The 27,148-nt window shown below is 44.6% G+C and overlaps 1 protein-coding gene across 2 annotated transcripts in view; it reads right to left on the bottom strand.

Annotated features, from left to right (window-relative positions):
* KIF26B (kinesin family member 26B) overlaps positions 1-22,234 on the bottom strand; it is a 275,544-nt gene extending 253,310 nt beyond the window's left edge. Inside the window, exons 1-2 of one of the 2 annotated variants that reach the window (XM_035108339.3) lie at positions 21,341-22,234; positions 19,991-20,392 (exon numbers count right to left, since the gene is read on the bottom strand). In XM_035108339.3, coding sequence (XP_034964230.1) covers positions 19,991-20,392; positions 21,341-21,403 — 465 coding nt within the window. In that variant the 5' untranslated portion in view covers positions 21,404-22,234. The remainder of the gene's footprint in view (positions 1-19,990; positions 20,393-21,340) is intronic. The other variant, XM_060272882.2, reaches the window with a different exon arrangement.
* Between the last annotated feature and the right edge of the window lie 4,914 nt (positions 22,235-27,148).

The raw sequence follows: 27,148 nt of genomic DNA, 5'->3' as shown, positions 1-27,148 counted from the left end.
TAAAATAAAAATAAAAATGCTACAGCAATTGCATGGAGTTTTGGTTTGATGTTTTGGTTCCTTTGTAGAAGAACTGGATTTAAATCTATTTCAAAGTGGCTGTGGTACACTAGGATATAGCAAGACTTTAAGACTCCAGCTGTACTTTTTTTTTTAAACTGAGGGTGAGTGATCAGTCTTGTAGGGATTGTAGGGATTTTTCCTGTGCGAATGCTCACTGTTGATCAATGAGAAGACTAGGAAAGTAAATGCAGCTTTTCAGAAAAATTGGTATTTTTTTACACATTTCCAGCAAATGAAGGATACTGGGGGGCTTATCTATGCTTGCTCTTGTCCCGCTGCTTTCCGCAACCACGGTGAAAACCTGCTCTTTAGTGCTGAATTGGAGCAAACAGCAAATTGGATTGACGTTTGCTCCGTTTAGTACTAAAGAGTGGGCTTTCCTTGAGAAAAGAGCAGGACAAGGGGGAAATTGCTCAGACTGTCCTAGGCATGGGACAATCAGAAGTTTGGATGAGCCCTGACAGTGAACTAACACTGTCTCTCTCTCTCTCTCTCTCTCTCTCTCTCTCTCTCTCTCTCTCTCTCTCTCTCTCTCCCTGTGTGTGTGTGTGTGTGTGTATACATATATTTCTTTTTTCAGTTCTTGGTATGCTGGGGAGGTGGGGAAGGGGGGGGCCTTGAAAGTATACTAAGTAGTTGCTTAACTGTGCATTCCTTCAGCTACGAAGAACAAAGTCAAGACCATTAAATTCATTTCATTTAGTGGAAACAGGATTCCAGACCTTGGAAAGTCAGGACTTTACTCAGAAAACCACTTAGCCTTTTTTTTTTCCCCTCCAAAGAGCTACGTTGCTAATCAGAAACAGGCTAGTCACTATCCATCACTGGAGAAGGCAACATACACACACACAAACACACAAAGATATATGGATATAGATAGGAACAGATACACACACAGAGAGAGAGAGCGTATTAAAGCAAAATCAAATGAAACCTGCAATAGGGCAATGAATCCTATCCTCCCACATTTCACAGGTAGATGGGTAAATAATGGTTCAACTGAGATTTCATTCACACAGAGGAATAGGGTATGCCGGGAACTCGTCTCAGTCTGACAATTTGCTGCAGATGCTGGCTTAGGGGAGCAATTTATCAGTGTCATCCACTTGCATTACTATACACTAGTTCCTCAGCAGCGCTGCTTCTGCCCTGGCTTCCCACACAATCCTCTTCGGCCCTTGAAATCCAGCCACAAAAAAAGAGCCCTTATCTTGGGCTTTCCTGCCACATGCCTATTGCAGTGATCCAAACTACTGTGATTCAGTGCAGGGTAGAAGGTAGAGGAAAGAGTAGAGACTTTGCTGTTGTGCTGTTAAAAACGGACCCCAAAAAATACAATGTTTTTTAAAAAATCTCTTTCCCCCACCCTCAGACTCCCACCGCACCCTCTCCCTCCCTCCCTCCCTCCCTCCCTCCCTCTCTCTTTCTCTCTCTCAAATGCACACATCCTTGTCCCTTCTTCTTTACATTCCCTTTGTATTGATGTACAATTCACTGCTTTAAACAGAACCACCACAAGAATTCAGCGCAGTGCAAATGACTCCTGAAAGATATAGGCATTTTTGATGCTTCATCTTTGGTTAAACTGAAATGGAATATTAAACAGGCAATACACAGAGACACCGAGCTACAGGGGAGCACTCAAGCACCAACATCCATTATTTAACTGCTGCATCAGCAGCAGACAAAGCTGTTAATATCAGACCATCCAGCCCAGTGGTTGGGTCATGTATCAGGGAGTTGGACACATAAGGAACCAATCCCACCTGGTGTGACCCGATATCTGAATGTGGGCATGTCATTTTCTGCCCACTATTATTCTCTTGCTTCATCTTTCTTATCTCCTTGAACTACAAGGTTTTCAAGGCCCCCTCTCTATCCGTGCATAAAACACATCAGGACTGGCTCACTCAGCCTCCATATTCCAAAAGCGAAAAACAATAAACAGTGCTATTTTTCTGGAAAAAGAGGTGCCAGAATGCACCATGAATGCCTCCCTCGTTCTCCTAGAATGATAATGGTGTCCACCTGAGAGGTGCCAGAACTGAGTTCCAACGAGTTTCAGCTAAAAAAAAGCTCTGAATAAATTCATCAACAAAAACAGCCGAGCCGTGCATAAGTTCTAATGTCTGGTATAATAACACAGTCACCTAAGTGATATTGCCATGTGCTGTAATGTCTCCCAGAGAAGTTGCTCTCTGCTTACACCAGTTTGTTCCTTTCCAAATGATACGTACTATCAATTACTATCCCCAAGAATTTTGCAAAGATTCAAGGAATGTAAAGGGTAATGCATTTGAAAAAGGTGCACCAGCACCAGTCTAAATCTATGACAATAGGGCTGAAATCCAAATATTAGTTTGTGCCCTTTCATCCTTTTCTGTACTGTATGTACAATGGGACATTTGGTTCCAATGATAGCTCCTTGCACTGCATCAGGTGCCAATCCCTAGGCTTGCCATCCGTCAGGAAAATTCCTTACATGTCCTGGTTTTCAGGTGTAAAAAAGGCGCCAGGGGAATTTTGCCGAATTAGCAAAATGTCAGGGAAAACCCGGATGCAGCAGAAACAGCTCAAGAAGCTTAAAATCACTATTTGGGAGTTAGGTTTCCTCCAAAAAGCTCAGCAACTTTGCGGGAATTTTACTTTTTGAAATACTGTATGGCAACCCTGACACTCTCTAAGCACCGTCCCTGACCTTCAGAAGCAGCTTGTCAGACAACTGAATAGGAGAATCTGCATTTCAACATGGGAAAGGGGCCAAAAGGTGGGGTAGAACTATCAAAATAAGTAGATAAAACTTAGTTACAATGACCACAAATGCTGATACATTCACAGACATTATGAAATACAATACACCCCTACGTTTTTCCCAGTACATTGTATGTTAGGGCTGGATTAGACACCTACACGCAGGCTACAGGAAACCCTTTACTCATGGCAGTGGTACAAACAGGGTACCGGTAAGTCAAATTTCAAGATCCACTTAAATCCTGGCCACTTACAAATTGCCATAAAAGGGGGGGGGAGGGAGAAGAAATGCATCATCCCCAAAAATGCAAAGGAGGGGTAAGATTTGCACCTGCCATGTACAGATGCAAATTCAGAAAAAAATTACTATGATCTATCAGGATGTATCCTGCCAACCTAGCAGTTTAAAAGCATGTCAAAGTACAAGTAAATAGGTACCGCTCCAGTGGTAAACAGCGTTTGCGTGTGCTGCTCTGGTTTGCCAGAAGCGGCTTAGTCATGCTGGCCACATGACCCGGAAGCTTTACACCGGCTCCCTCGGCCAATAAAGCGAGATGAGCACCCAGAGTCGTCCGCGACTGGACCTAATGGTCACGGGTCCCTTTACCTTTACCTTTACAAGGGTGTAAGTCCCATTTAGTATGGTGGGTGTTTCCTCCTTCTAAATCTACACAGTGTCGCACTGCAAAAGACCCTTTCCATAAAGCTTGTTTTTTAACGTTACTCTGTACAAAATGTATTGTGCATACCTTCCACTGAATAGGCCAGTGTTAAAATGCTAGAAATTTAGATGTAATTGAATACAGAAATTTTCACATAAATATTAAATATGTTGGAGGATGGGAATGAATTTTGTCATTACTCATAAATCATGTTGCTGCTTTCTATTAGCAAAATTATAACCGTATTTTAATAAGCGTATTATGGTTAAGAACATAAAATATATTACAATCACAAATATGCATTAGCTAGCTTAATGTGTTTACTCACCGATAGAAACTGCTTGCATATAGGCACACAGTCTTTAAAAAGAAAAACAATACAGTACTGCTACCTTGCAAGATGCTTCAGGGACTGTCTTTCCTTCAGTCCAGCCACTCCCTCCAATTCATCACTCAGTTTTGTTTAAATATTCAGAACACAAGAGGACTTGGGCAATTATAAGGGCAGGAAATGGAACATGAGTCAATAAGGTAAGGCATAACAGGTTACTGCCATTTTTTTAGGTTGCATTCGAAGGCGGTGGTCTGCATTGCCCCAGACAAAGAGCACATGGCTCCCCCACTGCCAGTATCCCAGGACCCATCCCACCAAGACATAAGAGCATGAGAAGATCTTCCTGGATCTAGTCCAGCATCTTATTCTAATAGATGGCTAGCTAGATGCCTGTGGGAGGCCTGTAAGCTGGGCATGGACACAACAGCATTCTGCCCGCCTGCAGTGTCCAGCAATGGGCAAGCTGCCTGTGTCAGTGGAGGTGAAACATAGCCATCATGGCTGGTCACTGCAGTTAGCCTTCATCCAGTCCTCTTTTAAAGCCATTCAAGTTGGTGGCCATCACTGTTTCCCGTGGGAGCGAGTTCCATTGTTTAGCTCCCCTCCATGAAGATGTGCTTTCTTTTGTCTGTCCTGAATCTTCCAGCATTCAACTTCATTGGATGTTCACAAGTTATAATGTAATGAGAGAGGAGTAAGTTTACAAACTTCTAACAGGTCACGTCTTACTGTACTCACCATTTTTCTAAACTAAAAAGTCCTAAACACTGCAGTTTTTCTGGCAGTTGTTCCCTACCCACATTAATCCAGCTCCCATCTTGGTGCAACCCCAACAACTGACCAATCCTCACCTGGAAGCATTGGAACTCAGCTCCACAAGGTTGCCATGTCTTTTTAGTGTTTTTTGAAAAGCCACTGGCATTCCATCCAGCACAGACATCTTCCAATCACCCTCTCCTGTGAAGTCTTCCTGAACTTTTTACTGAAGCAAGGCAGCAAAAACAACAAGTTCGACCCCAGCCATAGGCCCTCTTTTATGACCCAGGAGCAGAGCAGAGGAAAGAAGCCTTTCCTTTAGCAAACACTAACCAGTCCTGAACCATCCCTTCCCACAGAACTTTTTGGCTGGGGGATAGGTCTAATCTGCTCTAACCAGTCCAACCCCTAGGCGTAGCCATCACCCAGCCAAAGGGTTGGGGGGATGAGACGGTCCAGTGAGGAAGGGAATGGGTCCAGGGATGGGTGACCCAAGTGGCAACATCACATTTCTGTGACCCATCTCCTACCACACAGGCACTAATAATAATAATAATAATAATAATAATAATAATAATAATAATAATTTGTATACTACACTATATCTGTAAGATCTCAGGGCATTTCACAACCTAAAAATATGCTTCTGACAGCCAATCCCAGTTGGCATTCTTCTTTTCTTCTTCTTTGGCAATCACTTGTAGCCAAGTAAGATTGTCTTCCATAAACACGGTCTTAACAGTGAGTCCGTAAGTGACTGTGGAGGCCAATTCTGGATCCACATGCCCTTCCACAGTGGAGACATGGGTTTCCGAGCGGGAGTGAGGGTGAGGGTTTGTCAAACGTGGCTTCCTCTTAGTGTGTTTCTCCTTTTCGCCCCGAGTTTGTGCTTCTTCAAAGTCCATCACACCTTTGGTAAAGACTGTTCTCCAGTTGGAGCACTTGCAGACCAGTGTTTCCCAGTGGCTGGCGAGTGCTTATACTACATTTTTAAAGATTTGCCTTGAGAGAGTCTTGAAATCTCTTTTTTTGTCCACCAGTATTTCGCTTTCCATTCTTGAGTTGGGAATAGCTTTGGAAGATGATAATAAGGCATCCAAACAACTAGACCAGTCCAACGAAGTTGATGTTGAAGAATCCTTGTTTTGACACTGGTGCTCTTTGCTTCTTCCGGTACACTGACATTAGTTCGCCTGTCTTCCCAAGTGATATATAAAATTTTTCAGAGACACCGTTGCTGGAATCCTTCGAGGAGTTGGAGATAGCGTTTATAAGTGGTCCATGTTTCACAAGCGTACAGTAAAATTGGTAGTACAATAGCTTTGTAAACAAGCAGTTTGGTTTCCCTGTAAACGTCCCAGTCCTCAAACGCTCTGCGCTTCAATTGGAAGAAAGCTGCTTTCCCAGTTAGTAACCTAACATCTATAAACTGAACTAGTGGCAGTTTACAGGTAGTCTTCAGAAACAACCTTTGACTGATGGGAGGGGTTCCTTTTTGAAAGCACAGCATGAAAAAGCTTGAGAAAGGGAGGCGGGGCAGAGAAGTATACTAAAATCATCCCTAGCTTTATTGGTACATTTTGCCTTAAATAGTGCCAAAGTTTGGATAACCCCCACCAGCTCCCCTCTTAAGACTCTAATATTCACTCCACAATGTTGAAAGAGAGTGCTAATTCTTCCAGTGGGACAACTGTGAGTGATACCACCAATATTAACCTGATTTAGAGAACTTGTTAACTGTTAATAACATTCATTAGAGAATGAGAAACGCTTGAGTCATGACTTCCAATTTGCTGCAGAATGGGCTTTTATTGTTTCTTCTTGCCAGCCACTGTTAAGCAAGCAGAGAAATGAGCAGATAAATGAAGAGCAATAGCTTTTGTTCTGGCAATACAGTATAGCATCTAAGAGGTGGGATGACTCTACAGCACCAGTACATATTGGGGCTGCAGCGGGTGAGGCATCCTCTGTGATGGATGGGACAGAAATGGGCTTTTGAGTCAGCTTCTGAAATCTGGTTGGAAAAGAAGGTTTGGTTTAGCTAAGGCTGGCTGCTGTCACTTTTAACAGAGCACTGAAAAGGAGAAACTGAATATCTTTAATATTGTCAAATGTAGTACAAGCAACAGTATGGGACTGATTCAGGTGTTAAAAACCACAAATTTCTCCTAGGACTGCTACTTCAGAATGGGGGGGGGGGGGTCTCATAATTAAACACTCTAACATAAATAAGCAAACATATCCGTTCCAACCAATCATTCTCTGACATGTTTATTTCTCTGTGTACAAGCTGACATGGAAAAGCATTCAGACATGAACTCTTTGCTTACATTTAAAAGTGGCGTGGTCCCAAGTACAGTATGCTATTTCTAAATGTATAGATTGGTATTGATGAGTCTATCAGAGCCAAAGTTAGATGACCAGCATATTGCAAACCTTCACCCAAAGAAATGTGCTTTCTAATAAGGAAGAAGGGGGAGATGGATGTGGTGGAGTTCTGTACAAAGAATAAACAATCCATTTCTGTTTATCCTGTGGCATCTGATCACAGAAAATGTCAGTGCATAGCTCTGTAACACAGAGGTGGTGAAGATTCCTAGTTCTAAAAGCTAACAGATTTCATACCAGCACATTATATATGACAGGTCATACACTTCTGACATTTGTGACAGTCACACATTACAAATTGCTGAAACCAGGCCTGAATAAAAATGCCGGGCGTACAGTAGTCTAGGGCTCTGCACAGAAAACCACGACAAGCTGTTCAGTTTTGTGTTTGGAACTATCCCAATTATCTGATGTTCCAAAAATAATCCAGGGTATTAGACTGCTGATGCAGCTGAGTCTGTGTGAACGGTTTTCTTTCCTCTGTACACAAAGCTACTCTGGCTCTAACAATCTGCTGATTTGGGCAGCCTGCCCAGTACAATGTGCTGACCCATATTTGAGGTGGGTGCTCTTTTCTTTTTGTAATAAAGGAGAAATCGCTATGGAATAGTTCTTCAGCACATATATAAAACTCTCTCCTTAACCCACAAGACAAACACCACAAATTCTCTTTCTTGTGAGGCAAAATGTGGTTATTTAAGTAATACGGTATATTTATTTAAAACCAGTTTTATCCCACTTGTTCTCCCTAAGGAGATCTGAAAGTTGTACCCTAAAACAGTAACACAATACGAAGAAGCGATATTAGGTTCTTTGAGATCTGGACTAAGCACCCAGAATTCTCAAACATTCCCAAAGAAAACCTCATAATTGATCATGGGCTAGGCATTTTGAAAAACATGCACATAACAACTGCAACCAACCAGATCCACAACATAATGTTTGTGGAGGGAAAGAATGTGATTAAAGAACTGTAATGAAGGAGTCTCCTTTCCCAAGTAGGATACATGAATCCTACAGCACACTCCAGAGTCTTGCCCTACGCACAAATCTCCTCCCTGGGGTAAATGGGTGTAATAGTACTTCCACCAATACATTTTCAAGAATGGTTCTTTAGAAGCAGTTAAAAATGCACCTTAGCTCTTACCCTGTTTCTCATATTTTAAGACATACCCATAAAATAAGCCATAGCAGGATTTTTAAGCATTCAAGGAATATAAGCCATACCCCGAAAATAAGACATAGTGATAGGCGCAGCAGCAATGCCGGCCGCGGCAGGAGGAGGAGGAAAAAAATAAGACATCCCTTGAAAATAAGTCATAGTGTGTTTTTTTGAGGAAAAAATAAATATAAGACATGTCTTATAATATGAGAAAGACGGTAGCATAGTGAGAATATTGAATACGGATGAGTATCAGCCTCATCTCCCAACGACTTCTTCCTCCAGCCACCCCCCAACACACGGGCTGCTATTACTTGACACACTAAGTCAAGCTATGGCATACTAGGACTGTGTGGACATGTGGGCTCCAGGAGAGGAGCTCACAGCTGCATTACATTTTCCCAGACGTTTTCACTCTGGCATGAGGAAAAACCTTAGCTACAGGCTGGTTATTTAGCAAAGAGAAAGTTTAACCACAAGCTCAGGTTCAGATGGCATGCCCAACCAAACCTTGCATTAGCACAAGACCAGGAAGCAGCAAACTGATTTTGAGCTCCTGGGGGGGGTGCATGTTTGCACAATCCCAGCATGCCACAATTTGGCTTCCTGGGTTGTGCTAACCAGCCTGATGTACAAAAGCTGGTGAATAATATCCATAATGGACACCTATAAAGAGTCATCAGAAAAATATTGCAATAGAGGCCTTTGAAGCTGTTCGTTGCACAGCCTCCAACTGGCTATTAAAAATAACTGAGGTATTCTTCACTTTTGGAACTTCTTGACAGTGGATAAATACTTCATTATAATTGTTGGGCGTTGCTGAAAGCAAAGGAAATGGAAAATACAGGACCAATCTGCAAGACATTGTTAAACGCTGCTTGCAAGTAATTTGGCTTGTGGTTTGTCACACAGATTGTGTTGGATTTCTGTATCTGTTAAGTTATGTGATATGCTGGCTGTGTGTCTGCATTGTGGTCAGCCAGTCAGCCAGACATTTGTATGCCACCTTTCCAAAGTTAAAACCATGCTCAGGGCATCTTACAACACATTACAGCTTACATAACTGCAAACATGACAAAAGTAGTCATAAACAATAAGTGGTAGCTCAGTCAGTAGAGCACAGATCATGTGAGACTCTTAATCTCAGGGTCCTGGGTTCAAGCCCCGTGTTGGGCAAAAGATTCCTGCCTTGCAGGGGGTTAGACTAGATGACCCTGGTGGATCCCTTCCAACTCTACAATTCTATGATACTATGATTATGTTCTTTCTAACTTCTGTCAGATTAAAATTGTACTTTAAAAACTGAACAATCAAACCAAATGAACTACAAAGCTGAGCCATCTCAGTTTCAAAAGGTTCATTACCCTGCCATCTGGAAAGCAAGCATCATACGTACACAAATCTTGTGCCCAAATGATGCAATTTCTAATACTTCACAATTCAATATATATTAGCAAAGTTATTGGAATATGTATCAAAAGCAGAAACCTGATACTCTACCAGCAAAAAGGTACATTTAGGGGATACAGTCCTATTACATTTGTAATAGTGGTACCTTGGTTTAAGAACAGCTTAGTTTATGAGCAACTTGGATTAAGAACGCTGCAAACCCGAAAGTAGGTGTTTTGTTTTGTGAACTTTGCCTTCGAAACAGAACATGTTTCGCTTCCTGTTGAGTGTATTCCATTTGTAAATTGAGTCCCCCGCTGTTATGGGAAAGCACGCCTTGGTTTAAGAACGCTTTGGTTTAAGAATGGACTTCCAGAATGGATTAAGTTTGTAAACCAAGGTACCACTGTATTTGGTATACTTCAGCAACTGATACGCAGCAAACCTAGGTAACAAATCTAGGGTATGACCCAGCCAAAGTTATGATGAGTGCTTTTTCACCCCAATAATTTTTTATAATAGAGGGCCAAGCACATAAATGAGTATAATTTGACAGAACACAGAAGTCCTTCTATCCGAACACTCATTACACAAAAATTCACTTATCCAAACATGATGAATTAGGATCTGATCGTTATAAGCAGTGCAGATTGAGATACAGTATCCTAACAACCAGACCTGCAGGTAGTACTGTAAACAAATTTTTGTTGTTTAGTTGTGTCCGACTCTTCGTGACCTCATGGACCATAGCACGCCAGGCACTTCTGTCTTCCGCTGCCTCCCGCAGTTTGGTCAGACTCATGTTCGTAGCTTCGAGAACACTGTCCTACCATTTCGTCCTCTGTCATCCCCTTCTCCTTGTGCCCTCAATCTTTCCCAACATCAGGGTCTACTTATTTGTTGGAAACAAATAAGTAGCCTTAAACAAGCTTTTGCTGGTCCATGACAGCTGTTTCTCCAGAAACCATAGTGGCAAGCGTGGGGAGGTCGGCTAAAGAAGAGCATTTTTTTCTTTCCTTGATTGACTTTTGCAAGGTTTCAGAGGGTTTTCCTGGGTTTTTTCATTCTGAGATCAAATTTTGTTGCCGGGAATGCATTAGAAATTTTACCATAGGAATCAATGGTAATGAACCACTTGTTATGTGAATGTTCACCTAACAATTTCCGGAGAACGCATTGTGTTCGGATAGCAAGACCTGTGTGTATTATTTCTCATAGCAAATGTTAAAAATCACAGGTCAGGTATCTCCCGGGGGGTGGGGGGGATCAAGATTCATTATTTAAATCGCTCTGATTTTAAAGAAGGGCCTAAAGCTTCGATTTTCATAATAATAAAAATGAGAAGCATCAACAAGTCTAAGAACTATTCTTTATTTCTCTGGTTTGCTTCCACAATCGGAGTAATTCTAGGTGCTGTAATGTAAGGGCACAGGCAAATGGTAGGTGCTCTCCCTGCCAGGAGACCCGCAATTGCAAAATGTGCTTTCAAAAAGTTATGCTCAGTGTTTGGTATTGTGACCTATGATGCAATACAAAAGACTGGCTGTTGCTGCCTAAACTTTAATGGACTTAATCCTCCCAAATGCTGACAAATTACTGCTCCAGGCCATTTAAAATCACATTTCTAATGCAATAATCCTATTTGCATTACACTGACTCGGGATGAAATGATTAGGTGACTGAGATTTTTGCACTACAAAATTAAGTTCCCCCATACAGCCCGGCTGTGCTTATTCATATATTAAAGGTCTGAACAGAAATGAAATTCCATTATTCTGCTACTTGCTAAGCTTTCAGGAAAGGTTCATTACTGTCCTGTCTCTGCTAGAAATGTCTCCCTGAAGTAGCCACAAGCTAACAGGAACCCATTTTCCATTATATCAGCTGCAGGGGTTCTTTCATTATTAATATTATTAGTCTTTGGCCACCAAACATCTCTGAAGTGGAAAGGCTATATCAAGAGCATGTGGGCAGAAATGATAGAAAGGTACAGAAAGTGGATTATGCACAGGTTCTAACAGAAAGGGAAATATAATAAAGCCATGTCCGTATGTCCTCCAATATCTACCCATGGGACTCTGTGGGGAGAGCTCATAGCTCGGTGGTAGCAGGACATGAAGAGATACATCAAGTAAATGGAGAAATGATGAATTGTGCCTTAGCTTTTCATTGAGGACACATTTATTCGCTTAACAAATGACAATATGTTTGTCATTTTATAATATCTTTTCATATATGTTTAATAGTGGGGGGGATGTATGTCCCCTTCTTCAATCTAAAGCAAGCGCCGAAATGGTTAAATTAAGGTTTGTGTTTCTGTAATTAAAAGCATGCCATAAAACAGGAAAAGTGCACCTCATCAGCAGTTGCCCGTTTTTATTATCAGAAAGGTAATCAATTTATTCCTCCGGCCAACCAGATATTTCAAACAAAAGTGCTATCCCAGATATTCTATGGAATCCCGCTATGGGTCCAAGCATATAACAGTGATTTTAAAAAGATTCACTCCAGCTTTCTGAGACGTATTCTTGGACTCCCAACTGTGATCAAATGTGAAACAATGTGTGCAGAAATAGGCATACACACAATGGAATATTGGGCTTGGACCACCTCAATAAAATACTGGTTACGCTGCCATTTTCGCTGCTCCCCATCAAGTCTGCTCGCTGATTTGCTCAAAGATTCCTACAAATCAAGATGGTATCAGTACCTTGAAAAAAAGATTGAATCTTTAGGCATCGAGTTGGAGCCCCTGTACAATTCTAATGAGCAATACATTTTCCATAATATCCTAACTGGACTAAAGGATGTCGAGAGACAAAATATTATGGCAGCAGCTGTAAACAAAATTTGTTCCCCTATATTCTATGATTTAAATATCTTAGATAGCAGAGCCAATTACGTCACTAAGTTAATAATTCCAGCCCAATGTAGGGCTTTTATGCTGGCCCGTTTGAATGTTTTTCCCTCGGCTTTTGTCAGGGGAAGATACCAAAACATTCCTAGAAACAAGAGATTCTGCAGATGTTCTATGAATGTCCCAGACACTGTAGAGCATATTTTCTTTCATTGCCCATTGTACAGTACGCTCCGTCAACGTGTGCTGTCCCCTCTTTTGGGTGGTCTGGAACCCCAGCAAGGTGAAAGTGTGGGATTCTGCCTACCTGACGTTGACCAAAGGGTAATGGCGGGGGTAGTCGAGTTTTTGGTAGCTGTCCTCCAAGGAGCAGGTTAACAAGGAAAACCCAGATTCTACATATATATGCCAACTGCTGCCTTTTTTATATACATTTCAAGGCTTTTATATGTTATTTTCTCTTTTATGGTTCTATTTGTAAAATGCCTAATAAAGGTTTGATAAGTAGTAGTAGTAGTAGTAATTAAAAGCTAAGCTTTGTCAACATAACCAAAATCCGAAGTCCCTCAGTTTTCCTCCTGTTGACATATTGTGAGTGAATGTTTCTTGTTAAAGTTAACGTTCCACACGTCCGTGATAGCTATGAGGTAGTCAACGGTACCCATGTTCTAGGTTAAGCATTCATTTTGCTGCGGCAAATGTAATGTATGGCTGCAAATCGTTTCATACATAAAGATCAGTCAGGTCACGCAATGACAACAGTAAACTATTACGGGATGTATCTGACTAAATCATACTCCGAATAGAACCCGGACTAATTTAAATCCATTTTTTTTCAGTGAGTCTACTCTGAATATGACTACAACCCAATAGGGTTTTTTATATATACATTCAAACATTTCAAAGTACATGATTCAATTTTTAAAAGGTTCTCATTCAATCAGTATCAATAACCTAATATTTCTGTGAAAACTGATAATGGATAGTTACATTAAGAGTTGCCGTGCCTTAACTATCCAAGGTTTATGCATTTTAAGGAAGGAGTAAGTTCAAAAATGTAAAATATATATTGCTGACTGATTATAAAGCTCTTTTGCTGACAACGGTTATGAGAGCTAATGTAATTTCCAGGATGTTATCAGCAGGAGTCCCTTCCCCCCCCCCCCACCAAAAGAAACCTTGCAAGTCAGCTGGATTCATAAATGATAAATGAGCAAGAATTAGAACACACGTTTGATTATTCTTCCTATAGGCTACACTTACAGTTGTGTACTACCAGCAACTTCTGCCATAGAGGTTTACGTAAAAATATCAATTGAGGGAGCGGGGCTGAACAGGGAAGACTGTGCGCTGTGTATTTTTAATGTGTGCATGAGTCAAGAAGGGTTGCGTATCCACACATGCATAAGACTGTGCTTGTGTGCTAGATATGTGTGATTGTGTGAATGGGGTGTGTGAGAACGGGGTGTAGGTTGGCGCTACCCAGTTTGGTATCTGGCGCCGCTTGCTGCTGGTATGAGCACTTTCCGCTGAGGGAATATGGTCCCTTGAGGAGAAAAGGGTTCCTCATCCTTGGTTTATACAAAACAGGCTGATCTTACCAATTTGGAAATCAGTAGTAAGACGTAAGTTTCAGTTACTGCATTTAAAAAAAGGTATACAGCTATATTCTGTGTACCTATTGTGCACACTCACACCCAAAACCAACCCTCCTCTCTGAATTTCTGCTACTGAAGCACCAGTCCAGCCATTTTCTTGGTCTGAAAAAAGGAGAGCCTATACAGTATCCTATGGGCATCCCTAACAGAGAGGCACCCCCATTTTGCAGGAAATAAGGAGTTGGGAGTTCTATAGTTTAACTGCCGCATGAAGAAGTACATTTGTTTATCTGTCCTCAATCTTCCACCATTCAGCTTAACTCTTGCACACCACTTGCAACACTCAGTGGGATATGTCACCAGTTCTGGGCATAGCTGCCAAGTCTCCCGTTTTCCCCGGGAAAACCCCTTTTTTACTTACCTTTTCCCGGTGGCCCCCCGTATCACTTCGTCTCCCGTTTTTCTCCGTTATTTTCTCCTGCCGGCGGCCTTTTTTTTTCTTTCCGATTTGCCCTTCTATGGGCACCAAAAATGGCCGCCACCAGCTTCAAAAGCCACATGTACGCATGTCCGGAAGTGCATAGACGTCACTTCCGGTGTTGGCGGCGGCCATTTTGGTGCCCATAGATGGGCGGAGCACTTCCTGACATGTGCACAAGCGATTTTCGAAGCCGGCGGCGGCCATTTTGGGTGCCCATAGAAGGGCAAATCGACACCGGAAGTTACATTGACGCAACTTCCGGTGTCAAATGGCTGCCGGTCCCAGATTCTGCAGTCCGGAACTTGGAAGGTAAGGTTCTGGGACAGAATTTTAAAAAAGGTTAGATTCTGAAGCTGAGGCTCCAATACTTTGTCCCCCTCATGAGAAGAGAAGACTCCCTGCAAAAGACCCTGAAGGTAGGAAAGATTGAGGGCACTAGGAGAAGGGGACGACAGAGAACGAGATGGTTGGACAGTGTTCTCGAAGCTACCAACATGAGTTTGACCAAACTGTGGGAGGCAGTGGAAGACAGGAGTGCGCGGTGTGCACTGGTCCATGGGGTCACGAAGAGTTGGACATGACTAAATGACTAAACAACAACTAATGATTGTAAAACCACAAACTTACTACTGCTATCAAAAACACGTGATTTGTAGAACAATTTGTTTATGAGTCAGTCTTTTAATTTACTTTTTGCACACTTGGAATAACTGTTTTAGCAGTGAGCAATTCATATAATCCCATATGCTATGCAAACGGAGGATTCAACTCAGTCAGTCCTTTAGGGCCATCCATATTTTAATTCAAAGAGCACCATAAATAAATAGTGATAAATGCAATTCAGCAAACCGGTGCTAGAGACCCTTCAACAGCAATCAGTGTTTTCACTTGATACCTCTTGATCCAAGCCACAGAAGAAGAAAACCAACCCCTCTTTGAAGCAGAAGAGTAAATATTACCATTTGATAACACTTGGGCCTGACAGTGCAAATTGAATGGTATTGTGTCACTTCATGCAACCCACTGGCTCTCCAACATCCACAGGGTTACCATGGAAGAGAGAGACGCTTACAATTCTTTTAACACTTCATCTGCTCAAAAGCATCTCCTCTGACAGAGCTTTCGGGACTGTTAACTTTTTTATGCAATATATGTTGTGGTAATCCTGCCGCACTGCTTTCAAAGAGTGGCTCGTCTGCAGTAGGATTTTGCCAGATTTCACCTCAAAACATCTTGATATCCAATCCAAATAAAGAACTCAGCATTAAAAGGGTCACACAAAACATGCAAAGCCATTCTGATGATGTGGCCAAGCTGCAGAAAACCTTTTCCACTGTGTTTAATTTCTAAGAAGAGAGGTGTCAGGACTCATTCCCCACTTAAAATCATGACCTCGGATCTGGAATGTATGCCTCACAGCCACTGAAGAGGAGGCCTGGCAGTGGCTATTCAGTGGAGAGAGGAAGGTCCTCTTTATATACTGAATGGCATTTTCTGCCTTAGGCCACATTCGTACCACACATTTAAAGCACTATTAGTGCTCGTAACTTTTCCCCAAAGAATCCTGGAACTGTAGTTTGTTAAGAGTGCAGTAAAGCCAAGGTTTGGCTTTAAATGTAATCTACACCCAGCTTCATGGTTAAGCTTTCTCCAGACCAACCACAAGTTGTAACCAAAGTTTGTTCTGGGTTACAGCTCATGGAGAGTCTGGAGAGATTTTAACCAAGAGACCAGGTTTGGGTGACACATGATGCATAAGCAAAAACAGGGACAAAACTAGGCTTTATTTCACCCGGGTTAAAAACCCAGTTTGACACACACACCCATGTGCATTTGTGTACACACAGACACAGGCTGGGAGCCTCAATGGAGCCCCTCTGGAGGCCTCACCCAGGGCAAAAAAAAACCAGCTAGCCCCACTCTCCTCCCCCATAGCTACGGTACTGGCAAAAAGCAGCACACATGCTCATGCTAAGCCATGGTTTAGCTTAAGAGTGGCCAGGTCAGTGAAGTATTCACTATAGGTCAGCAACCTTTAAAGCCAAGGAATTTCCATGGTCATAACCATTCAGGGAGGAGAACCACAGATGTGGCAATGTGGAAGCACTGTAGGAAAGAAATTACAACAGAAACGTAACTTGCGAACAAACCCAAGTGTGTTATGGAAGCTGTCACTCCTAGATGACATCATTATTTGTGGCACTTCTTCAGATAAAGACTGTGCAGTATAGAATTAGACCCTTCAAGCAAGTTATAAATGCAGATTTGTTCACAACAGACTATGATATTCAGTGATGCCCTCAGCATAAGATATCACAGGTTACACCATAAACCATGGATATGCCTTGACCCTTTGGTTAGTTTCACACTTTTTGTACGCTTCCATTCCTCTTCCACATCCCAGATCACCAATCATACTTTTTGCAGAAGTTCCTGCCACAATATTGCAGAGCTGACAATGGAAGGCAAGGCTTTCTTCTGGCACATTTTCCTTCCTACACACATGAAATAGCATGTGAGCAACTTTGATCATCCAGTGGCACTTTAATGTGCATGCCTCTCGGTAGAACTACAGAGTACAGAGACCTGCCAGCGGTCTGCTGTGCAATTGCAATGGAAATAGTGGGGAGAGATGATGTCATATACCCATGGACACAGTAGAAGCAAAATGATGGAGGAGGCACACTAAAAGGAAGGAGCCATGGAGCCAATCTTTGATTTAGATGAGGGAGGGGATGGAAGTACCACGTAAATTGAAATTTAAAAGGCAAAAACTCAAGAAAATGCCAGACTGAGCAAATGCTGCTGTGAGTAGTGAGCACAGTAGCCTTTTTAACTTCCAGCTGCAGGTAGTAAAATGAAGCAGGAGGACACCTCACAGATGTGTAAAATACACAAAATGCCAGAATAAGGCATTTTAATTCAACTGCATGAACATGGAGTGTGTGCACAGAATACATTATATCCTTTCAATGCATGATTTTTATCCAGCAATTTCAAAACCTCAAAAATGGTATCAAAATTAAATGGCTTTTTGACACTTATTTCACATTTAATTTATGAAGTGTTCCACACTCCCTATTGTTCTTACGCAATTATACCATGAAGACAGAAGATTGGAATTCCCATCTGTGATCTAATAGGTGGCAAACTAAGGCTCAGTTCTCATGCAGATGGTAAACCTGTGTTTAGACTGCACCACTGTGACTGGAGGGGTGAGCTTACAGAAATGGCTATTCCTTTATACAACAGAACGTTCATACAATAAAACACTGTACTACATTTAGAAAACTAGCATGTCAGGCAGAAGGCTATGTAAGAACCCTTCTTTCATTCGGAATGGAAGAACTCTTTTTTTAACCAGATGAGCATTCAACAATGGGAGGTGATCCCACCGCCAATCTCAATGGAAATGTCTCGGTTTCTTCCCCTTAGCTCACCCAAGATCCCTCAGCTCACCCATGGTGAATGTCCGCCCCACACACCAAAGAACCCAAAACATTTGTTAGAAATTGCAATTTTAAGTGCAACTCTTGGTGTTTCATTTGCATCTCAGAATCCATTGCAGAGTCTGGGGCCGGTGTTCCTCATGATGCAGGGCCATCCCAAAACATTTTGCCGCCTGAGCAAAGTGCAAGGTAGAACCCTCCACATTCCACAGACGAATGCCAAGCCAATCTTGCCTGAACACAGGCAATAAGGGCATTATGCTCCACTGCCCTTGAGGGCAGCAGGCTAACTTAGAGGGTGCAGAGCAGATCATGTAGCACCCACAGCTCCCTGCCTGCTCCTCGCCCCTCAGCAGCTGTCATCTAAGAATACTGTCTCACATTGCCCAATGGTAGGGCCAGTGCTGATGTGGTGGCTTTAGTGTGCAGCAGCTGTACTGGTGGGACAGAACTGTGGGAATGCCCTCCAGGCTAGCCATGGCTACTTGCCCCAATGGCTTTGTTCAATCTCTACTGTCAGAAGCCGCGTGCCTCCAAATACCATTCGCTGAGAATCACAGGTAGACAGAGTGCTGTTGCATTCATATACTGCTTGCAGGCTTCCCACAGGCATCTAGTTGGCCATTGTGATGCTGGACTACACAGACCATCTGATTCCACAGACGCTCCTGATATTCTCATGTTCTTCCTCCAACATCCCTAACAAGGTATCTGAATGGTGCTGGGCAAGGTGACAGCAAAGTCAAGGATGCAGAGGTGCACTTGTGGCAGCAATCCAATGCTTCTGCTGGTGAGTCTACAGAGCCTTGACCTGTCCAGGTAAGCTGCCATGACACTGGCACCACCACAGCAGCTACAGGCTGGGAGTCAGCATAAGCACAGCTGCCGTATACAGAGGAGATTATGAGAATTTGAGCTGACCACTGTGAGCTCAGACCAGTTCTTTATCCACTGGACATCACTGAAGTTAACTATCCATGTTTGTTCAGCAGTTCAGCCCCACCGAGTTCTATGGGACTTATCCCCCAAGTCAGGCTGCAATCCGAGGCAAACTAACCTAATTCATGGAGGATAAGCCTATCCATGACTGGTAGCCAAGATGGCTATGCGTTGCCTCCATGATCAGAGCCAGCAATGCTTCTGGACACCAGCTGCTGGAAACCTCAGGAAGAGAGCGTTGTGCTTGAGGGTTTCCCACAGGCATATATCTGGTTGGCCCCAACGCTGGACTAGATGGGCCATTGGCTAGTTTTATGTAACCTGGGAGTAGGTACCATTAACCAAGGCTTCCTTCAAGGAAACTGCACACACCTAGAAGATTGTAGCCTGAGGCTCTCCTCTCAACACCGAGGACGTAAAGAGCAACCCCATCGCATCACAAGATGTGCACCCATGAGAGATCACCAGGGTTTACATTTTTGTGCAATTACAACAACAACAAAATGTGAAATTCTTTTCTTTTCTTTTCTTTTTGCGCAGCTGTGCATATGAGAATCAAGAAAGAGCTGGGTATTTTCTGTAAAACGAAATGGACAAGAAGGGAAAGAAAATAGAAGTTTGAACCGAACACTGGTTCCTTTCAAACCTTGGGAACCATATTAATGGTATATTGCAGGACTAATTATTTGACTAGTCAGAGGCATTTATTGACTCAGACCAAACTCTCCTTAAGCCGGGTATGCAGCCATGTCCTCATTACAAACCAGTACAACACAAACTGAAGATTACACCTTTGGTGCTTCCTCTCACTTTGTGCTGAGCATGTCAAAAACATCTTTTGTCTGGAGCTGGGGGGGGGGTCAGCTGCAGAGCAGAGCTGCGCTGCATGAGGGAAGGGAATCTCACTACCCTGCCACAGGTTAAAGGAGATCACCTCTTTCTCCAAAATAATGGGGGTGGAGTTTGATCCCCTTATTCTTTTCAAGGCCCCCTCTGTTTTCCTTTCCTTTCCCCAAATGTCCTGTCTCCTTGCTCTGAGATTTATTCCTTCCTGCCTTCCTTTGTTAATTCACGCTTTCTCCACTCGTGTTCGTGTGTGTGTGTGTGTCGGAGACTCAAGCCCCGCTGGCCATCGGGCCACCGACTCACTCAATCGCTCACCTTGCTGCCGAAGGGCCCCGGCAGGAGCAGCTTGAGCGCTTGCCTCTTCAGCTCCACCAAGCGGGCGTTGCAGTTCTCGCACCAGACGCCGCGGTCGGAGCCCGGGGAGGAGCCTCCTCCGCTGCCGGAGCCCGGAGACCCCGTGCCGAAGCCCGGCGAGCCCCCGAGCGACCCGGGAGAGCTGTTGCCGATCCCCGGGGAAGCGGGGCCCGGCGACCCGGTGAAGGAGCCCGGCGACGACGTGCCCGATCCCGGGGAAGGGGTGCCGGACGAGCCCAGGATGGAGCCGGCTCCTTCCGGGGCTGGGCGGCTGCCGGCCCGGGATTCCTCGTAAGCTTTCCGGTACCAGCTTTCGGGCGAGAAGGGAGCCGCGGGTTTGGTCGGGGAGCAGGGGTCGTTCACCTGAGTGGAGAAGGAGGGGCGGGGAAGGGAAGCAGATCAGCGGGGGCGTGGAAGGACGGAGGGCAGCAAAGTTGCATTGATATGAACCAAATGGCTCGTGGAGATGTTAGATGTAACAATTACCCCAAGTCAGCTAAAACACCCCTCCACGCATTGGAGCAAACTCTTAGGTCCCGAGGTCCCTTCGCCCCCGGTCCCTCCATAAAATATTTGAGCTCCCAAGTTGATGCGCATTGCCATTCAAATGATGTGCATGCCCCACATCATGTGATCAATTATGCAGGGCGGGGCTCACCTCCCCCCAAAAAAATATTTCATTCATGTTGGCACCTTTGACCTCCAGGCACACCCGCCCCATCTGATCTCCAAGAAGCTGGGTTTAAAAAAAAAAAGTCACCACCTGAGATCGATTTTCCCTGCAGAATTGGTGGGTGGGTGCGCGCACGTTTTTCTAATCCAAGTCCAAGGAGCGCGCTCTCTCTCCCTCCCTGGCGATCCCCCCCCCCCCCGCGCGCCCCTCTCGTACGTGTGCAAAAAAAGCCCCTCTGAAGTCAGGTTACTGTATTTTATATACAGCGGAGGAGAGATCCACGAAGCACGTTTCGCCCCGCAGAGACGCCTGTCTAGGCGGAACCCCAGGCTGCAAAAGTTAAAGGAGTGCGGAGTCCTCGGGCTGCTGCTGCCCAAGCGCTCGGCGTCTGCAGCCGCGGAGGAAGCGAGAGTTCCGCGTCCAAGGGGCGAAACTGGTTAAGGGACCCCCGGCTGCTCCTTGGCTTGGGGCACCGTGCCGCTTCTTCAGAAGGCGACCGGCTTGTTAGGTGCGCGCGGGGGGTGGGGGATCCGTGTCCGCTCGCAGCCCTTTTGTGTGAAAGCCCAGCGCTGTCGATATTTTTTTTTCCCCAAGCATCCCTCCTCCTCCTCCTTCCCCTTTACTTAAGGGCAACTTACCCCATATTTCCTGTTTCGGGTGCTGACCGCGATCCTCTCCTTATTCCCAGCCACGGAATTCATGGTGAGGGTGATGATCTCGGCGCCCGCGGCAGGATTCCCTGCAAATTTGTATCCAAGGGGGGATTTTTTTTCCAAACCCGGCAAGGTTCACGCACCAGCTGGAAGCAGCTCCGCACTTGAAGTCGATTTCCCCCTCCCTCTGCCTTTCCAAAGAAAATACCACCAATAAAAATAAATCCCCGATCCCAGAAAAAAACACACGCTGCCGGAGCCCCAAGAGAGGGTGAGATTGTATCTTTCTTTCCCCCCCGTCAGATCATGTTTGCCCTCATTGTCTTCTCTCTCTCGTTTATTCCCACTCTCTGCATTTGTGTGTGTGCAGAAATCCAAGGGATCGGCGTTCCCCAGTCTGAGCAGACAGCGCCAGTTTCCCTGCACAACTAAAAAGGAACAATCACATCCAAGGTAGATTTTTAGCAAAAGGGGGAGAGAGAGGGAGAGAGGGAGAGAAGCGGAGGACTGGCTGGGTGTCGCTGGAGAGGCAGCGTTTTCTCCCCGTTGCTACTTGGTGGTGGTGTGTGGCAACTTGTTTCCTTCGCCAAGGTTCGCCACGGAGTTAAAAGAAATCCTCCAAAAACCTCAGGATCCTGGCTCGGGGAGGAGCCTCCGCGAGGCTTGCAGCCAATATCTTTCTCCCCATTTTGGCCAAGCAGTTTCTTGCTAGAGGAAAACTGCTCAGCACTCCTGGAGGAGCTGCTGCTGCTGCTGAAGAAGAAGAAGAAGAAGCGACACTGGCAACAGCCACCTCTGAAAGCTGCAAAAACGCTGCTGGGGCTTAACTACAGGCGGCTGGCTGTTGACTGGCTGTGGAGGGTCCATTTTCGTTGCAGTATTTCTTGACTGACATTTGTGGATTTTTTTCTCTCTCAAATCCCTCCCACCTAAGAGAAAGGGGAGGAATGGGCTTGCCTGCTGGTTATTCATGGTTGGCGCTCAAAGGCGCTAGACAGTTTGGGTTTTGCAAGTGTTCTGATGGGTGTTCTGATGAGATGAAGTAGGAAGCATGCCTGACACACACACACACCCAGCCTGCCTTCCTCCATACAGGACCTCATGCCTATATGCATAGACAAAAGGATCTCTGGGTACCAAGTGGTTAAGAATAGCAAACATAAGATCTCAACACCAGGGTTTTGGTTTTGGTTTTTAAACACTTCTGCTTCAGGAAGGAATGTGTGCACAGGTTATCGCAAAGTGTAAAAGACAACCCTATTATTTCTACAAGGATTATCCCCAAACAGCTGGCAGTACATAGGTAAACTGATAAACTTAGGACAAAGATCCACCCATTTGAAGATGCACAGAGGGGCTTGTTTCAAGCTCCTCATCCGTGACACCTGTCAAGGGTGTAGCTAGAATTTATTGGGGGGGGCAAGAACCTAGTTATCTGCAATGCAATTGGTCAGTTAAGTATTTTTATTGATTTTAGGGGGAGAGCTGCAACCCACCCCCCAGCTATGCTCATGACACCTGTATCCCAAATCTGCATTGCCTACCAGGAGATTTTTTAATGTTAGAAATCAATATATTTTGCAAAATCATTGGTGTGTTGGTGGGGAAGAATCAGTGGCTCTGCAGCACCCAGCATTTCTGCCTTCTCAACCCTAGGTAGCCATTTGTAGACCTGGACTGAAACCTACCCCCCAGTGAGGTGAATGGCAAACACTCTGCACAACGGGGAGAGTGAGATATATTGTGTGTGTGCGTGCATACAATTATATTTATATACCTGTGTGTGGTTTCCTGCAGCAACACAGAGGCTGAGATTCTCAAGAAACTGAAGGCCTGTCCCACACCAAATCTGTATGCCATACTAATAGCCCTGGCTATAATGGGATCTTGGCTTCCAGCCCAACCTCTCTCATGTCAGTGCTATGTAATGCATGGTGCATTTATTTCCTCTACATAATCAAAGCCTTCGGGCCTGTCTGCACATTGTAGTTACCACATGGAAACGATTTAAAATCACTCCATCTGGCACCTGTTATCATATTAATACTTAGCGTTTATACCACTTTAGTGTTCAAAACACTTCATACTCATTAGCTTAGCAATTGTTGCAGCAACCCTTTAGGACAGGCCAGGATTATTATCCCCGCCTTGAGAATGTGGGGTTGAAGCTGAGAGAGAGTGGCTGGCTACCTAGTAAGTTTCCCAGCAGAGATTAACTCTGAACTGATAAGTGCCTGATTCAAAGCTCCCTCTCTCAGCCACTGTGCCATTTTGGTGGTTAGTCATTTGTGTGGAATGCTCCATCACATGGGCCAGTTTTCTCCATGCTAGCTAAAAAAGAACTTTTCTTTTTGTGTGCTTTCGAACTGGCGCAGAAATGATACTGCTACACAATGAGCCAGTTCACACACATATGGCTCCCCACAGGGTGGCAGATTCCACACTGCGCTTTCTGCAGAGACTTCAACGCGATGTACAATTCCAACATATGTAATGGTGTTAATTCTTCCAACATATGTAATGTTTTGGTTGCCTGATCCCAAAGAGAATATCCTGGAGCTGGGCAAAGTATGCAAAAGGGACAACTGTATGATGAAGAGCTTGGAGCAGCTTCCTTGCAAAGAGAGGCTTTTTACAAAGAGACAGCATAGTGTAATGGTTAGAGTGTCAAGACTAAAACTTGGGAGACCAGGGTTCAAGTCCCTACTTAGCCAGGAAGCTCCTTGAGTGACCTTGAACCAGTCACTGCCTCTCAGCCTAACCTACCTCACAAGGTTGTTGTGGGGATTTAATTACAGCTGGCTTGATGAGTTGCATATGTACATGGCTGTTGCTTGCTCACTTGGAAAACCATGGATGTTGCACTGCACAACAGCCATGTGAAATTATCCTCCGATCTTGTGTATATACCTGGTTGTTATAAAGGTACAGTTGGCTGACAGTTCTTTGACCCTCTCTAGATCAGAGAGCCTGGTATTAAAAACATTACCTATTTTAAAAGGGCAAATATTTAGCGTTTGTGCAGGTATGCTGCACTGTTAGACGAAAAGTCATGGAGGCTACATAGACCTTCCATGGTCAGAGGCAGGGAATCAGTTGCTGAGGAATAACAGCAGGAGAAGACCTATCTTCTTGGTTTCCCAGAGGCACCTGGTTGATCATGGCATTCAGGAAGCTGCAATAGATGGACCTTTTGTCTGATCCATCTCCCATTCTTCTTTTCAGGTTCCTTTGTTTAGTTTCCAAGTGTATTTTGATCTGCAAATGCTGTAGTTTCCCTCTTGCAAAGAGGACCATTGGGATATTAAGGCATGAAAGATAAAGCACTATTAATGCTGTGCTGCCTGGCTTGTGTTCCAGCATGGGCACTGTGAGCGTTTGCTTCATAGGCCACGGAATATAACTTTCAATTTGCTAGAATCAGCACTTCTCATGATGAGCAGGCAGGTTTGCTTTGTTCTTCATCAGCCTTTTAATTAACACCCTGTTAGGTGTCCCTGCCGAACTGCATCTGCTGCATTGGGGATCATCGGATTGTGTGTAACGGCATGCCTACCATGGGAGATTTCAGGCATACGAGGATCAAAGCGGGCTGGGGCTGGGGGCAGCAGATTGGCCAGCTTGCTTGTAAATTCCAATTTGCAGGCTACCACCTTGTCACACACCAGGAAGCACAGGAACGGCAACATCTTGGTGGCTGTTACCCTCGAAAGTTTGCCGACAAGGAACAGTAAGTATGCATGACACCAATTCAAACATGGTCAATGAGGCAATGTTTTACAGCTGACTGGCGGAGCAGGAAGCGCAAAAGACTCTTGAAATATCAGATGGTTTCCACCATTTGGGGCGGGGGGGGGGGGAAATGCTTCAGGAAATGGCAGCATCTACAAAAAAGAAAAGAGAAAGACTGCTATTTAAATATATGTATTACCTGCACCTATTAGATATCACCAGGAATCATGGAGGGAGGTTACAGGACATGGTGTGCAAGAGTTTGAGGGGGAAAAACCAGGTTCATCTGCAGCTTTCGGGGGGGGGGCAAGGCAGTGCAGTCAACTCCAGGGGTTCCATGTATTCTGCTAGTGCCTTCATTTAGGGCGAGCCAGTCCCGTATCATAATACAGCAGCTGCTAAATCATTATTATCATCATCATTTTATTTATACCCTGCCCATCTGGGCGGCTTACAACATATCTAAAAACATAATAAAAACATCATTCCTTAAAAACTTCCCTAAACAGGGCTGCCTTCAGATGTCTTCTGGAATGATGTTTCTTGACATCTGAAGGGAGTGCGTTCCACAGGGTGAGCGCCACCATCGAAAAGGCCCTCTGCCTGGTTCCCTGTAACTTTGCTTCTTGCAGTGAGGGAACCTGCAAAAGACCCTCAGAGGAGGACGTCAGTGTCTGGGCTGAGCGATGGGGCTGGAGACACTCCTTCAGGTATACTGGGCCGAGGCCATTTAGGGCTTTAAAGGTCAGCACCAACACTTTGAATTGTGCTCGGAAACGTACCAAGAACCAGTGACGATCCTTTAGGACTGGTGTTATATGGTCCCAGCAGCCACTCCCAGTCGCCAGTCTAGCTGCTGCATTCTGGATTAGTTGTAGTTTCCACCTCGCCTTCAAAGGTAGCCCCACGTAGAGCACATTGCAGTAGTCCAAGCAGGAGATAACTAGAGCATGTACCACTCTGACGAGACAGTCTGCGGGCAGGTAGGGTCTCAGCTTGCATACCAGATGGAGCTGGTAGACAGCTGCCCTGAACACAGAATTGACCTGCACCCCCATGGACAGCTGTGAGTCCAAAATGACTCCCAGACTGTGCACCTGGTCCTTCCGGGGCACACCCATTCAGGACCAGGGAACCCCCACTCCCGCCCACCCCCTGTCCCCCAAGAACAGTACTTCTGTCTTGTCAGGATTCTACCTCAATCTGTTCATCGCCATCCATCCTCCAACCACCTCTAGACACTCACACAGGACATTCACTGCCTTCACTGGTTCTGATTTGAAAGAGAGGTAGAGCTGGGTATCATCCGCATACTGGTGAACACCCAGCCCAAACCCCCTGATGATCTCTCCCAGCAGCTTCATGTAGATGTTAAAAAGCATGGGAGAGAGAACGGAACCCTGAGGGACCCCACAAGTGAGAGCCCAGGGGTCTGAACACTCATCCCCCAACACCACTTTCTGGATGTGGCCCAGGAGGAAGGAGAGGAACCACTGCATGTCAGTGCCCCCAGCCCTGACATGCAGTGGTGTCTTCTCCCCATTACAGTTGTAACCTGTCACACAGCTCATTGGGTAGAGTGATGTTGTAGCAGCACCAGCCACAAAATGAACAGTCCACCTGGTGACACGTTCTAACACATTTTGGCAGCAATGCACAGAAGGTGAGCTGTTTCAGGAGGCCTTTTCATGATAAATTTAACGTGTAGAGTAGCCCTACTAGTAGTGGAAGTGGTAGCAGTGGCTCAGACATTCTAATCTGGGGATAATTCAGCTATGGCTTTCTGCCAGTGAGAATGTGCAAACACAGTTATTTAATAAGCATTTATCTCACCGTTCCTATAAAAATCAGTGTCGAGGCAGTTTAATGTAAGGAAGAATGAATAATTCATAAAATGAAAGCGAGTGCAGAGAATCATTAAAGCAATGACCAAGACTCTTGTCATTAAGGATCGGAATTCAACACCTTGAATTCATTATTTAGGTTTGTTGAATTCCGAGTGCAGCAACTGGAGGGCAGGAAGCACCCTATGGCCGACTGTTTTCAGAGGGGCTATCTTGT

Source organism: Zootoca vivipara, chromosome 3 (genome assembly GCF_965207765.1).
Source record: "Zootoca vivipara chromosome 3, rZooViv2.hap1.1, whole genome shotgun sequence".
Classification (NCBI taxonomy): domain Eukaryota; kingdom Metazoa; phylum Chordata; class Lepidosauria; order Squamata; family Lacertidae; genus Zootoca; species Zootoca vivipara.
Note: the sequence above shows the minus strand (reverse complement) of the source record. Positions and strands in the feature narration are given on the sequence as shown.